Source organism: Verruconis gallopava, assembly GCF_000836295.1.
Source record: "Verruconis gallopava strain CBS 43764 unplaced genomic scaffold supercont1.20, whole genome shotgun sequence".
Lineage (NCBI taxonomy): Eukaryota > Fungi > Ascomycota > Dothideomycetes > Venturiales > Sympoventuriaceae > Verruconis > Verruconis gallopava.
In genome coordinates, this window is record NW_015622156.1 from 73,612 (window position 1) to 88,422 (window position 14,811).

General features: G+C 49.3%; 4 protein-coding genes across 4 annotated transcripts; 2 read left to right on the forward strand and 2 right to left on the reverse strand.

Annotated features, from left to right (window-relative positions):
* Window positions 1–67: 67 nt before the first annotated feature.
* PV09_06016 (uncharacterized protein) lies at window positions 68–3,100 on the reverse strand. Its single transcript, XM_016359594.1, has 2 exons — window positions 1,807–3,100; window positions 68–1,755 (listed from the first exon to the last, which is right to left on the reverse strand). Exons 1-2 carry the CDS (start codon window positions 2,621–2,623, stop codon window positions 584–586), a joined length of 1,989 nt encoding a protein of 662 aa, XP_016212430.1. The 5' UTR covers window positions 2,624–3,100; the 3' UTR covers window positions 68–583.
* A 2,660-nt stretch (window positions 3,101–5,760) lies between these two features.
* PV09_06017 (uncharacterized protein) lies at window positions 5,761–7,549 on the reverse strand. The gene is made up of 2 exons (XM_016359595.1): window positions 7,208–7,549; window positions 5,761–7,102 (listed from the first exon to the last, which is right to left on the reverse strand). Exons 1-2 carry the CDS (start codon window positions 7,263–7,265, stop codon window positions 6,279–6,281), a joined length of 882 nt encoding a protein of 293 aa, XP_016212431.1. The 5' UTR covers window positions 7,266–7,549; the 3' UTR covers window positions 5,761–6,278.
* Window positions 7,550–8,857: 1,308 nt separating this feature from the next.
* On the forward strand, window positions 8,858–10,063 carry PV09_06018 (60S ribosomal protein L37a). Its single transcript, XM_016359596.1, has 5 exons — window positions 8,858–8,954; window positions 9,008–9,032; window positions 9,149–9,206; window positions 9,264–9,370; window positions 9,449–10,063. Exons 1-5 carry the CDS (start codon window positions 8,930–8,932, stop codon window positions 9,510–9,512), a joined length of 279 nt encoding a protein of 92 aa, XP_016212432.1. The 5' UTR covers window positions 8,858–8,929; the 3' UTR covers window positions 9,513–10,063.
* A 2,970-nt stretch (window positions 10,064–13,033) lies between these two features.
* PV09_06019 (uncharacterized protein) lies at window positions 13,034–14,685 on the forward strand (the record flags this gene model as incomplete). Its single annotated transcript, XM_016359597.1, has 6 exons — window positions 13,034–13,189; window positions 13,245–13,281; window positions 13,337–13,410; window positions 13,464–13,861; window positions 13,914–13,990; window positions 14,048–14,685. The coding sequence occupies 6 exons, from the start codon at window positions 13,034–13,036 to the stop codon at window positions 14,683–14,685; spliced, it is 1,380 nt and encodes a 459-aa protein (XP_016212433.1).
* Between the last annotated feature and the right edge of the window lie 126 nt (window positions 14,686–14,811).

Genomic DNA, 14,811 nt, shown 5'->3' on the forward strand with positions numbered 1-14,811 from the left:
GTTCTCTCTGTAGAGAACAACAAATAACGAACCCGGTGAAGCAAACAATTTTTATAGAAACGAAATGGGGCAGTTTAATTTCCAACAAGGCGTGGAGACGAGAAGCTCATGAACACAGCAATTTCATATATGCCTCATTCTCAAGGTTACGTGTCTGGAGCAAGAGGGCAAGAATGTGTAGAGCTCACCTTCGGATGCCTCAGAAGGTCCCAAGCTGGGGACCATAACAATATAAATTTGTAGAAAAGAACATTTGTCATCCCAAACTACGTCTGAAAGAAAATTAATAGAATAAATATGTATGCAAGGTTGCAAGACCAGCCCATCTCTGGTAACACCATTACTTTTCAACCTGCTCCATGATTACTCAACTCAGCAGATATCCACCCAAAGCTCTGCGTAAGTCAACAAAAATGTAACATCAGACGAACCGTTGCTATGCCTCATTTTATGGGGTATATAAGAGTGAATCGGCTTGCAAAGAAGATGCAAAGCGCCAAACGTGCCGAACCTCTTGAATAAACGCCTAGAATCGTAGAGCTCGTTCAATCCTCCGGGTTTCTTGCGCTCCACAAAATGCCAATCACGCGAGCACAGATGTTCGCGCGGTCTTCCGAATCACAAAAACACCCACTTCTAAACCTACAGTCGGCGGGCCATCCCTATACTCTTTCGTGGCGACTTGCTGCAAGAGCCGTAGGATCATCTCCTCGTTATGGCCAGGCTGTCTTTCACCTTGCGTGCGTTCTGCATCTCGGAGCAGAGATTGAGTTTGTGCTCGCTGGATCAACTTGGATTGTGCCGATTGTGCAGCTTGTTCAGTTTCTCGTCTTGCTGTTGCTAGGTGAGCAGACGCTTGGAACACACCCACTTGTCGATTTACGTTGGCGCTTTGGACGTCGTGAGATTCAAATGCTCTTTGAATTCGGAGCTTTTCCTGCTTGTTCCACCAATCCCGTGCCCAGACGTCCCGTTCGAGATGTACCTTCTGCGGCTGGGCGTACATCAGCGAATAGAAATCGTTTGGCCTATGAAATCGACGGGATGGCGTGCCGCCATTGTTCAAAGTGTTCAGAAAGGTCTGCAGTTGCGATTTCATGTCTTCAAAGCTGAGTAGATGCTGAATCGCCGTCATTCGCCCGACATCCTCGACCAACGTGACAGGAAGCCCATGCGAGATCATCATGCTTCTCAAAGTCGGATCCAGAATAGGTTCCAGGTAACGCTTTTTGAATGTCTCCCCCCCAGATTTGGTTGGGTAAATGAAAAGCAAAGTTCCATTAGAAGGAGACAGCTCAACAATTCGATCGCACAAAAATGATCGCCCCGTGGTTGTGAATAGCTCTTCAAACTCGGCAGAACTTGTAGGAGGAATATAGCGCTCAACAATCGAGATATCGATAGATGATGGGGCTATCGCAGGTCTTTGTTGTCTGAGCCTCATCGGTTGTGCGGTGATTCTCTGTTGATAGTCTGGTACTTCAACGGCGTAGTCGAACACCCTTTGTGTGAAATAGTCGTCGCCTTCAAAAGGAGGCGCGGGTGTGGTTGGAGGTGACTTCGGCAGATCCTCGAAGTTAAACCGGCCGGAAACTGCGTGCCAAACATTTAACCACATGATTGAGCTCGAGCTCGTGCACTGTTGAATCGTGTCAATGACTAAGGGAAATGCATGACCGTTGGCTGAGGGAGAAGGCAAGGCGTGTGATAGTATCTTGATCGCATCAGATCCACGGTGTTGATGCACGAGATCCACTGTAGGACATTAGCGCTGAGGATTGCCAAAAAGTCGTAGGAAACGATTACAGATGATGCGTAACGCGTCACTCAACCAAGGCGCACGACCCGATCTCAACGAGAACGCGACTTGATTCATGATCGCACCCGACTCTGTGTTTAGCGCAGAATCTACCCCGAAAGACATTAACGATGATGTCTGCGCTGGTAGAGTCTGATTTTCTTCAGCGCTAGCTGTGGTTTTCGACTTGGGTAGATCCCACTCCAGACCTCGCACTTCATCTGGCGGTGTCTGGGTAAGGACAAAATTGGGAACGGTTTTAAAGGCTGATTTTAATTCTTCAAGTGTGTTATTCGGCGTTAAAGAGCTAAAGACTGCTGGTTGTGGGGATGTTGGGGAATATGAGGAAGAAGATCTTGAAATGTATGGGAGTATGTCCTGTTGCATAGGAAGTGCAAGACTGGACGAATTGACACCTTGACCTGCAAGGATGGATTGTTTGACAGTTGAGAGTGACGAGATACCTAACGCGTCAAACGAAGGAAGACGCAAATTCCGCGTCGGTTTGGGGACGGTTTGTGTGGCCTCCGTAGGCACGCCAGAAAGACCCAACATGTGCTCAAAAGCAACAGTTGACAGGTCAGGTGGGTTCTCCTGGTACGGTGTCGGCTCCGCCAGGTCTGACGGCGCTGGAGGAGGCGGTGGGATTGCGCTGATTGTCATCGCATCCTCGAGCGAAGTGAAAGAAGCTGGTCTGAAGTACAGTTCGCCCTCCGGCCTGTTCACATCTTGGCTAGGGTGAGCAGCAGCACCCATCACGGGGGCAGAGACGATGTTGGAGCAAGCGCCACTGCTCAGCTCTGCAGGCGAGAGAAGCGGTAGCATTGTCTGATGTGAAGCGGAAGCCGACGGAATCGTGGCCACAAGTTTTACCGTAGAGTTGAGACCAGCATCTCAGGCCAGCGGCATCACGCAAAGAAGTCGACCGCAAATTAGGTTATGCGATGGTTTGACTGGCCAATGGTGTAGGCCGGGGGGTTGAATCGTTAATGATCGACGTACTTCTGCTGCTCTGGTAGTGAAGGTCACTGGACAGATGTCTACAGACAAAAGCGGGAGCCTGCAACGAGCAGACGTGGCGATACAAAGGCAGACAGGAATTGGCCAAACGAGTGTGGCTCTCTGCACAGATTCAATGTGAGATGGATCGGATCGTCTTATTGGGGCACTTAGCGGAAGCTGGTGCGGTGGAGAGCGCTCGAGAGGCAAAGCTTGGGCGTTGGTGAGAGACCGGGATGAAGAGGTCTAGATGGTTCGAAAAACGGTCTGGGCTGTCTTGTGGAGCTGTCCGTCTCAGCACAGCTAGCCTTCATGAAGTTAGAGAGAAGAGCAAACGAACATCGAACGAGAAAGTCGTTCATGAGCCAGATACCGTCCCTTGTATAATCTTGTCACATGCGTTGTGTTGTTCGGGGGGCCTTTCGTGGCCAGCTTCATGGGCCCCCGCAGCACGAACAATTGCCTGACGGGAACAAGACAAAGCCCAACAGAAAAGATTCTCAAACGACGAGCGACACGTACATTTCATGCACGACGCCTGAAGGATTCGTCAACTCGTTAAGAAATGGGCCCGCAGCTGTAGGCCCGCCTGCTAGGGATGCGTCCGGGATGCATTGTCTTCGGCCAATTCGTATCTTCTGCTTCTCGGTCTCGTTTACATGGCTACCACAAGCCCCAGCTCAGAGGGCTGGACAGCCTCTCCCCTGCTCTTCTTGTATCAGTACATCGATGGACTTTTGAAATCTGCTTCCAACAATGGTTGTTCGGGGACGACTCCGGAATCCAAGGGCGGGAAAGCGTCTGCCTGTGCGAATCCCTTAGCCATGGGCCTAAGATAATGTCCGGTGTTCGAAAGCACCATGTCGTTGGGTGTCCATGCGCAAAATCGATATGTTCCAGAACATGCATGCATGCTAAACTAGTCGATTATCGGCAGTAAGAAAACGGCTTCATCCTTGGATGCTATATTTCTTGATTACCAGCCTCTTTTATCCCGCATCAGTATCTCTTCGCCCCGTTTGCATATTACCTCTGCCCCCTTTTAAACACTGTGCACTATTGGCGTTGATCCCGGATGATTTGCAAGGTTGTGGCCATCATGATGCTTACGGGGTCGCGTTTGTTCTTCGGTCTCCCATACTGTAATTGACAAAATGGTGTGGCTTCATACGCACGAGACAAAAAGGATAGCTTCCCTACGAGTGAGCGAATTTGGTCCTCAGCTTCTTTTTGTACTGCTGTCGAGTCAAGTTTAATCCAGTGCCGATCCCTACCGCACACAGGAACTTTCACAGCCTAACGACTTTTTCTGCTCGATGACATCGCCCGTTGCGCGCCAACGATCGCCGGGTAGGCACGTAACTCCAGAACCATGGGTATCGTGTCACCTGGGCGTATATTCAATGGCTTTTATTTTATCGCCATTGGCTTTAAGGTATATATGTAGCGCATACATTGTTCGTCAAACATTCTCTTATCAAAAGCCACCAAATTTTTCCCCTTTTTCTGTGTTGACTTTGATACGCCTATCCAACGGTCTATCGGTCAGTATTTTCGTCTCCCATTATCAATGGAAACTCTCAATCATCTCGATCTTTGCTTTTATCTTAAGTGGCTTTTGATATTGCTGTAGAGCCACTCAATCATTTGCTTACAAGATTAAGTGTATATTCTCAAGACTTTGGTATCCACTAACGTAAATATATCATTTTCTCAATCTCAGTCGAGATATGTGGTAATCGTCGTTTAAAATAAAACTTAGCGAGTCGGAAGTACTCTGATCATGCGAGTGAGGTGATACCAACAGGATGTCTATCGCGAGAGACGTAGAGCATACGAGATGGTAAACACTATTGAAGAAAAGCCAGGTTACAATGCTCTCAGTCTGACCCTATTAGGCAAGATACGATGGCTCGCTTTACACGTTAACTGCACGCGAGGCAAATATGTCCAAGCTTTTGCGTTGCTGAATCGTTTGCAACGCATCGTACAAGTTGTTGCCGCGTGTCTACTTCGCAACGGATCTTGTCACTGGAGACAGAAACAAGCGCCCTCATTATCTGAGCGTCTTCTCAATAAGAACAACTAGCGACGCAGAATCCTCAAGTGTCTAGATCAGTAGTACCCGTTCGCTATTCTGTCCGGACGAGTGAAAAAATACTGTTGCCGACTTCAGTTTGCTATAAGCATGTAGCCCGTGCCGAAGGTTGAATTGACACGTTCAACGCTTGTAGACCCCAGGGCGATGTCGAGATCGATTAGAGCTTAGAAGCACTTGGTTCTTCTAAATACAGATCGTATCTTCCGCTTTCATCACTTCTCGTTTAGATCTCCGTAAAAAGCGTCAACATCCTGTTGATCTCAAAAGGCGACGCGACGACAAAACGGTGACCCACGCTTTTCTGTGATCCAACACAAAGTTCACATTATATCCGTCCTTTGTCGGTATTTGTAATGCGTCAAAGATGTATTTTGTACCCGGTGCCTAGTATCGTTTGTGTCGCCGCAGTTCTCGTAGAGCTTGCTGTCTCCTGTTAGGTTGATATGTGGCGCTATACTGCCTGATCAACAAAGCGGCAAAGTTTATATTAACTCCCGCTGATGTAATCATAGGGTTCTCGAGATTTCAGCTTGAGCAGTCATTGATCGAGAAGGATCAGAAATACGTTATTCGAGGACGAGAAAATTTCTCACGTAGAGCCCGATGCTTGTTCGCTGTTGACCTCTTAGTTTCAGATCGAGAAATTCCGGGGTTGTGTCCTCTTGTACACCCGAGACCATGACCTAGAGCAGAACTATTTCTCTATGTGCGTAAAAGAACTGAAGTGCTGGAACCAGGCCTGTGATCTTCTCTCAACTCAATTTTTCAACCAAACAGATGTTTGTACTGTGTTGTAGTCTCACGGCCATTTTCTTCCGTATGTACTTGTTATGACATTCAGCAGTTATGTTCAGCAGAGAGGGCTTCTAGAAGGTTGCGATCGTGCTTTAGAATCTTAAGAAACAAAATAAACTGGTCAGAGCCGATGCCAGGTGCCTATTCGGATTCATCTTCCGCTGGCCCATTCATTTGGGCACACCTTGCATTATGGAGTACAAGGGCTTTAAGTGTGAATCTCAATCGTTGAAACACCAGAACTGAACTGCTAAGCAGAAAGACTGGTCACTATCCTAATTGTTCGATCTCTCCAGATATCAAAATACCTGACATTCAAGCGTTTAGAGGACTGAGGATGCTCACACTGGCGCTCTCATTCTCTGAAGAGCTTCCAAATGAAGCTTCGAGAGCAGTAGATCCATTTCGCCTGATCAATATGCGACCCCGCGATCGTGAGGATTTGATCGTTGTCCACTAAAAAAAATCACAGAAAGATAGAAGTGAAGAAAAAAAAGCTTAACATGCTCGTACATCATAAAAATCATCAGCAAATGGATGCTAAGGTCCTATTTCTCTCAAGACGCCAGCGTGAAAAAAAATCCCCTACCCAGGTAGCTCGCTGATAGGTCGCGGACGCGGTTGCGGTGTCTCACTCGGTAATTCCGCCACTCTCGACGACGGTAGCATATTTTGCTCCGGCACTGAATTGATCCGTTGATGGGTCATAGGAGGCTCTGGCCTAGGGTTCGGCCTTGGGTAGCTAAACGCTGGCTCTGTGTCCTGCCGATAATGCAGATAGCCCGGCGGATATCTGTTTGGCGCGCTCGACAGATCCGGGTTACTATTACTTGCGAACTGGGAGTAGGTTGGACTTCGTGGAGCACCATCGAGCCCGGGCTGCGGGTTCTGTATCCGCAACGCTTGCGAGGGATCGCGAACTCGATACCCTTCATCCTTCGGAGGCACGGGCGGTCGCGGTTCAAGCTCCCTACCTTTTGCCACGATCTTTTCCACGACCTGTGCGTGCGCCTTCTTCAGATTCTTCTTAATAAAACCAGTCATCAGGAAATTGCACTTCAGATCCGTCTCCTCTTGTAAATAGAGTCCCTGGCTGGGCACATTGAGCCCCAGTTCCGAAGGTGCACCCTTTCCACCTCCTATCAGCCAGCGGGCGCGAATCTCGACGCCTGCAGGAGCAAAAGTGTGTGTCTGTAGGCCGTCCGCAAGGTCATGTAGACAAGCGTTGTAGCTGACGGAGGACTGCACGCCCGGCATGTACGTTATCTTGTCGGTTATCTGGTACCATGAAGCATGGCATTCTTCGGGCGAAGCGTTTGGGGGTGGAGAGTCGAGTTTCTTCCTGTCTATGACGAGAGGGTTGAGGTCGATCATCTGCCAATGATCATGGAGAAAGGAGATTGCAACCTCTGTCTCGCGCTTTGTTAACCACGTTCTGTCTTGACCTTGGAGCCGTATTGGATGGTAGGGATCTTGGGATCTTGTGTGGCAGTGGCAGAACCTAAGACACATACCTTTCGTTAGAAATGAAGGTAGCGGCGTAATGGTGGTGAACACAGTTCTCTTTGACATGTTGCCCTCTTCTCCATACGGGATTATCCTCGCCTTCTCAGTGTAAGCAGCCCACTTGAGCTTAGGAAGCCAAAACGAAACTAATGCGTCAAGAGTTCGAAGCTATTTAACGTTCCGTAGGGTAAAACGTCGAGCATGGCCGTGTGCTTGCCCACCTTGCAGCAGCGTAGCAAGTGACCGCAGTCGCAGCATTTTTGGAGAAAGCCAGCTGAGAACGACGCACAAAGGCTCCACCACCAGCAACCCTCACGTCACATCACGGCCAATCTCGACTCCGGAATGGGCGTCCCGTCTGACACATTTGGACGGTCTGTGATTGGCGGCGTGTCCCACTGAAGCACACTGTCCCGTGCGGCTGAGTCGTCGCACGCTTCACCCTCCGAGCAAAGCCACCATTTTGCTGTTGAAAATAGTCTTCGGCTGCACAGGCTCGAATGGAAACGCAAAGTACTGCGTGGATCTGCAGGGCGATGAATTAATCAAGCTACGAAGAAGGATGAAAATGCAGCCGGTTGGGTTATGTGCCGCTGCAAACCCTAGCTATGACTTCGGGCGCCTGAAACATCATGAACACACTCGGCTTGAGATGCGCTGATTGGTGGCCTGCGTTCTAAAATTTCAAGACTGAATCTTGAACCGGCAGAGGGTGTAGAAACTCTGATATAATATGTAGCTCTCGAAGAGGATCGACGCGATATATAGGTCGAGAACAATCTTAAGCAGATCTTGGTACTCATCAAGGCAGAGATTTCTAATATGCTTGCTAATTTACTGCCAGAATTTAAACAACTTCAACTTGAAAGAGATCTTAGAGCAGTAGGAAGTGATTCGACACTCCAACAATGTCGTCCATTCAGTTCATAATGCCTTCGTGGACTTGAAGATCCAGAGAAAGCAGTCTCACAACCAACGCTATCGCCAAATTCTTGCGCCGTCTATGGCCATCAGAACAAGAAGAATGGGTAAAGTCGAGTCTCTCGTCTAATTCTGCAGGCGTAGACCTCGAATGGCAGCATAAGGCAGTAGAAGGTCAAGTATTCGATATTTCTATGAATATTGAAGAGACGTCTGCCTCGAAACTCAAAAGAACGCCCATCTAAATGACGATAGCGCACAGTTGAGCATGAGACGTATTTTGACTTGTGGAGAGCATCGCGGGGCAAACTATGAAGATGGGGCTAAGCAAAGGGACCAGTTCCCCGATATCAAACTCGCGCAATTATGCCTGTTTGATCACGGAAAGATAAACATATTGGACGACACCATACTGAGGCAAGGGCTGACGTAGAATTCAATCCATGTGCACTCCGTGGCGCGATGTGTTGAGAAGGAGGCGTCGTGCTGGTGAATGCAGATGACAAGATCCATAGACAAATCTCGAAACATGAGTCGGCCGTAAACGAGAATAACTAGAAGGATTGTCTACGCACATCACGAATATGATTGTCTCCTTTCGTGTTTGTTGCAGATGGAGATAGCCAAATGCCAAGAAGAATTGCTTCGATGATCAATTGTGGCCTAAGGCATCAAAGCCCCGACAAGGCCTAGCGTGTCTTGGCTTCATCACCCACACTGTCGATTTTTGATTTGGGCGCGAAGCAACCAAATCTCTCAATTTCGACACTCACCACACATCCCATCGGAACACTCCCACAGTCGCTAAAATGACCAAGCGTACGAAGAAAGTCGGTGCGTTGCTCCGTCTCTGTGTTTGTTTCAAGACAATTGCTAATAATGACCAGGTGTGACCGGTAAATACGGCACTCGGTACGATCTTACTTCCCTCCACTCCTCCCAATTTTTCGCCCACTACTTGACAGACGTCGATCAGCCATAGACGGACTCGACTCGAATGAAACAGACTGCTGACCACTGTCCAACAGCTATGGTGCCTCCCTCCGCAAACAGGTCAAGAAGATTGAAATCTCACAACATGCGCGGGTACGCCGAAGACGTTCGCGGTCATTGGAGAATCCAGGACTGACAGCAGTATCGTAGTACACTTGCTCGTTCTGCGGCAAGGACACAGTAAAGAGGGAATGTGTTGGCATCTGGAAGTGCCGGAGCTGCAAGAAGCAGATCGCTGGTGGTGCTTGGACCGTCTCGTACGTTCTGATTCCCGCGAAGCACGATATCTGAACAACGCCGGTGAATGAGGCATGCTAACATCCGCGGTACTGCAGGACACCAGCTGCGGCCGCCACACGATCGACCATCCGCCGTCTTCGCGAAATTCTTGAGGGTTAAGCGTCTGTGTACGAATTTTATGGTGGATGGGCTAGTGTGCATTTGCATTTGGATCATCATTTCTTTCCTCATGGCATTGGGAAACAGAGAGATATCGAAAGAAACTACGGCGTTTGCCTGATATCAGTGTCAAAAAAGGGCGCTGTCACTTTTGAAGGTGGTGGTGTTGAGGGATCACAGGTGTTGTACGTCCTCTATACAAACAGATACACAATTCAGTATAGTCGACACCAATGACTCCAAAGCATCACGTCCGCTATTCACCATGTTTTTGGCTCCATATGTACTCGCCCTCGCCCTCCTGCACGACTGATTGCCACACAGCCCAACCTTAGTTCGACCAAAAAGCTGTGAACGTTGGTGGAGAATAAAGGAAAAGAGGGTTGCTCTGTCTCTACTTTGTCGTCGCGATTGCCAACTCTCACGCGCCCAGAGCTTCCAGGTACGTCCGAGACTCGGATGAATGTTACTTCGAGGTAAACATCAGGGTAGAATCACGTTGAAAGCAAAGGTGTGGAAAATCTACATACTAGTACAGCCTGAATGCATGCTCAGTCTTGATGGATTAGAAACATCGTTATGCTTGCTGGCACGAGTGGTCGATGGCCTCTCATCGTACTTTGCTCTTCTCATCTCCATTTGGAAGCCTCAAGTGAATCGCAACAGCATCTTGTAATGCAGCGAAATCGTGACAGCTTAAAGCACTTTAGCCAACTCTCGTGGCCACGCAAGAAAGCCCATTGGTGGCTGGACTTGGGAAGGGGAACGGACCGAACAAGAGACTACAAGTGCAAGCACAAGTAATGTGCCATAGCTCCCGTCGATCAAGTGAAAGGAGTAAACTCATTAAGGATTTCGCACGGGGAATCGATCTTGGATTTCAAACATCGGACCCTCACGCCTGCCACGGCCCTCTCAAAGCATTGCCGCCCTCCTGCCCCGATAGCTTGTGGTCAAGCCTAGCGTGATGCTGGGGCGCCCCGAGAAGCACAAAAAGTTACTTTATTGCCGAGGCTTTGGCAGAGTGATACGCCATTTTTCGCGACGTTCGTGCAAGAGCCTAGAATGAAAACTCTGTTTTCGGGAATGTCACAAACGTGGCGGCCAAGGAAGATGATGACCTGACACAGAAATGACGCCTCGACTCGGCCCTTCGTAGTGTGTTGTGGTCTTTGAGCCTACACGTGGCCGACATAGAGCCCAGTGCTGTTTGTCGAGACGACGGTCAGCTATTGGAGCGAAAGGCGGCGAATTCATGCCTAGGTTGAGACTATGCAGGATTGTCGTTTTCAACGTGCTTTGACGGGCAGACTGGAAGCTCTTGTTCATGGACTGCTCGCTTTTCAGTCTCCATTTCTCTTGTCAAATTTGATCGACAAAGTTGGACAGTCATCAGCCAACACCAAAGTAGGGTGTTGACAAGAGCGCGTACAAGTGTGTCTCTGCTGCCGACCGGAGATGTTGAAGAATGGTTCCACATAAGACATGTGGGATTGGCATTTCAAGGCGTACATCTTAATAATGAGCAGAATGCTCGCACTATGCCCAGAGAGCTGTACACGTATCCTATCAAGCAGACGCCAGGATGCCGACACATGCACGAGCAACAGAAGGGTTTGTATTGCATCATCGGGTCAAAATCATCGGTGTTGTTGACAGTGGTGCTACAAGTCCCCGCCCAGTTGATTGATAAAGATGAAGATCCGGAAGTCTGCACGGGACCATTTTGGACTTCAGGCAATCGAGGCCGCGTCTAGAACGCTGTCCTCCTAGCATGGACAAACTCCGCCGCCTGCTGCTGCTGCTGCTGCTGGAGAGCAAATCTTTTACTACTGAATCATGGCGTCACGGAGGTTTCGATTAGCTCAGCCTAGCCTTTCGATCGGCAAATAAGTTTAAGGAATAGAACGTTTCGCGGAAATTTCACCCACCGCCGACACCACGCGAGGCATGGACCGAAACAGACCAACGGCTTACGCTGCAGACGGCCAAAACCTTCCCACAGCCTCAACGTTCCAAGATGCTCGTCTTCCACGACAGGGCTTTCCAGATTGTGGAAGGTTGACGCTCGTATGCATGCACGCCTCCGGGCTGTTCTCTATTTCAGGTCCAGTCCTTGAGCGCACGGGATGGGCGTCCACTCGACCAACTTTCATCCTATCCGTCTACTCGATCAGGACCAAGGGGACAATCATCTCGCGCAGCCAACTGAAGACAGGCCCTCGGCGCTGCATGCGATTCGTCCAGATGCTGTTGTGACTTCACGATACTATTGCAGTCATATTGAACGTGCTGCCAGGGAAGACCCAGCCGCTGCACAGATTGTAGCCTGCACCCGCGCTTCCCCACCCATCCGCGCCATCTGCAGAAGCCATCGAAGCCAAGCCGTTCGGCACACACAACAAAGCTCAGAACTGCGAGTCACTTCCGCCGCGGATTCATGTTTGATGTGTCAATCAAAATTCGTGCCGGTGTAGATCGCCTCTTGGTCTCAGGTCGAAGGTCCCGCGACAGGCTCGCAGTCCTTTTCCGTTCATGGACGGCAACTGGCTTCTGCCCATCTTGTCTTCGACGATGCTGGTGTCTCGCGACGAACGGTGTGTACGACTTGGCAGGTGTAGAGCCACGCGAACTCGATATCTCGGTTACATGGGGAAGGCCAGATCTGCTCGACACAAATGTGGTAACGCGTGATTGTTAGCATGAAACTGCAGGAAGGCAAGACCACTGTTGATGCAGAGACGCCATGGGCAATGTTCAACGACGAAGTAGGGGCCTGGCCCGTCTTCCCGGCCAGTATATGTCCGAACGCCACGAAGCAGCGGATCAAATTGATTGATGACGCCACTGGCAAAAGTGACCTGCATTGATCGGCCTTCAGATGAGCATTCTTCCTGGACAGTCTTCACTGCAATGCTGCAGGAACCAACTTGGGAAGCCTGGTCAAAGGCAATCTTACCGGCGTAGTCAACAGTCTAGGCCAACTTGAAGCAAAACCCGCGTTCGAAGCTCTTTTTCCTTTGGCGTGCTTGGTTGACGGCGTCAACGGCTGCCAGCGGTAGCGAGTCAGGAGCCTACATGTTCCCCAGGTCATTGCCTGCAACCGTGTCTGGAACCGTCCCACAGCGGACCTGACTTCGTTGGCGCTCATCCTATCAGGATGGAAAGAAAGTCGTGTAGAGTTATGTCCATGCTTGATTGAGAACGTACGACGAGTCGCCGCTCGTGAAACTAGACCATTGGGCGCTCTTGCGTCGACTGCGTCGAAACCTGTTGCGGCGACAATATCCTACATGCAGGCGCCAGCTGGACTCCCTCTACTGCGATGCAGACACTACCTGTGCCGTTTCTCTTTTCTTCGTTTGCGCGTATACATCACGTCGACTTTGCTTATCTTTATGTCCTAGGCTCCGCAAGTATCGTAATATAACCCCCCACAAAAGCCGCTCGTGATATCCTTTAAGTCTTCCCCCTTTTTTTTCTTTTCCTTTGTTTGTTCATAAGACGAGCGCGTTGATAGAATGAGAGATGAATCAGTTATACCAGCTGCCGTTTTTGGGTGTGGAATCGCCTTCCTTGCTATATGTTCTATTCTCGTACCCCTTCGACTATACATACGCTGTTCGAGAAACGGCGGAAGCTTCGACGTAGGAGACGGGTTTTTAGTTCTGGGCTGGGTATGGCATGCCCCTCTGCCTTAAAAGGGCTCCCTGAGAGCTAATGCATTGGCAGCTCTCAGCAACTACGCACACTGCACTCGCGGTACATGGTCAGCGTTAGAATCCTTTGCGGATGGTCTGCCCCGGGACTAATCACGAGTTCAGTTTCATTATATCATGTCGACGTAGAGCGCATCGGTCAAGGTTCAAGCATAAAGGAACAAGTTAATGCTTCTTTTGTAAGTTATAGCATGGATTGCAAGGTCCCACCTTGTGACTGATGTGTCTACAGTATAGCTTCATCATGGAGATATTTTTTCTGTTTGGACTGTCGAGTGTAAAAATCTCGATTCTTGCATTCTATCATAGCCTCGCCTCCCAAGTAGGAAACAAAAACTTCACCAGGCTGCTCCGTGCGATCCTCGCTGCGCTCGGGGCATTTCTGGTGGTTTACATCCTCCTTCCTTTGAGCTCTTGCATTCCTCTCGATGCAAGCTGGAAGAGAATAGATCCGAACTTCAAAACCCCATACGCATGCATGGATCGAGGTGTCCTGTCGCTTGTCGCCAGTGTGATCAACAGCGTTACCGATCTAACGGCGGGAATAATACCACTTGTTCTTACCTTCATATTTAATAGACCGCTTCGTGCTAGAGCCAGGCTCTTCTTTCTTCTCGGCCTGGGTTTAATGTAAGACACAATTGCGATTGGAAACGAGTTTTGAGTTAACATCATGCAAAAGCGTCCTAGCTGCTGGAATCATTCGAACGATACTCTTGCAGGAGCTTTATGACGGCGATAGCAAGAATGATTGGACTTGTAAGCTCACTACAATTGCGCCTTATTATGGGTCAAAACTAATATCTGAGTTTCTAGGGACCACGTCCGGAGCCACTCTAGCGGCGATGTGGGAGTTGCATACAGTCATTATATGCGCCTGTATACCTTTCATCTACCGCGCGTATCAGCTGTTCTGTCCCATCATTAAGAACCTATTCAATTGCATGTGCTTGAGGGCATCAGTTGACCCCTTCGAACGCTGGCAATCTTGTTTCGACGGTCATAATCTTGCAGAAGGAAAGAAACTACAGAAGATGGGAGCAGAAGGATATACTCGACAGGCCAGAAATGCAAAGGCCACATCCAATTTGCAGCTGGACAAGCCGTTGCCAGCTTTGATGAGATCGTTGGAAACCGACTGCGAGATTGCCGTCGCCTATTCGCCACCACCACTACGCCGAGTGCGAGGCTTCGACGAAAAATGCTTAGGACAAGAAGTCCACCCGCACAGAACAGTCTGTTTATCGGACCTCTCTTGGCTTAGTGTTGGCAGTAAAAACCCAACGGATTCTGGATCTAGAACAACGGAAACTGATGAAGTACCTCACGATGGACGTGATAGTACGATGCTTGAAGTACCTTTATTTCATTCGAATGCTTCTAGCTCCTTCTACACGTTTGACGATTGGACATTGGACGCCCCTCGACCGCTGGATGTACCGAAAAGGGCCTAAAAAGAAGGTCCACCCAGGCCGCAATCACTTTTCCCGAATCGGCCCTGTCCTTCTCACCTCTATTCTGCTTGTTTGATTTCTCTTTAGACCTGAGCTGACGCACAGCAAACAGCTTCAAGTCTAAAT

Excerpts from the sequence above, each read along its gene's own strand:
- PV09_06016 (XM_016359594.1), bottom strand. The coding sequence starts at position 2,623 with ATGCTACCGCTTCTCTCGCCTGCAGAGCTGAGCAGTGGCGCTTGCTCC. Across the intron at positions 1,756-1,806 it reads TGACGCGTTACGCATCATCT|TGGATCTCGTGCATCAACAC; the intron begins GTAATCGTTTCC and ends AATGTCCTACAG.
- PV09_06017 (XM_016359595.1), bottom strand. The coding sequence starts at position 7,265 with ATGTCAAAGAGAACTGTGTTCACCACCATTACGCCGCTACCTTCATTT. Across the intron at positions 7,103-7,207 it reads ACCTTCATTTCTAACGAAAG|AGGTTGCAATCTCCTTTCTC; the intron begins GTATGTGTCTTA and ends AGCGCGAGACAG.
- PV09_06018 (XM_016359596.1), top strand. The coding sequence starts at position 8,930 with ATGACCAAGCGTACGAAGAAAGTCG. Across the intron at positions 8,955-9,007 it reads CAAGCGTACGAAGAAAGTCG|GTGTGACCGGTAAATACGGC; the intron begins GTGCGTTGCTCC and ends AATAATGACCAG. Across the intron at positions 9,207-9,263 it reads AAATCTCACAACATGCGCGG|TACACTTGCTCGTTCTGCGG; the intron begins GTACGCCGAAGA and ends GCAGTATCGTAG.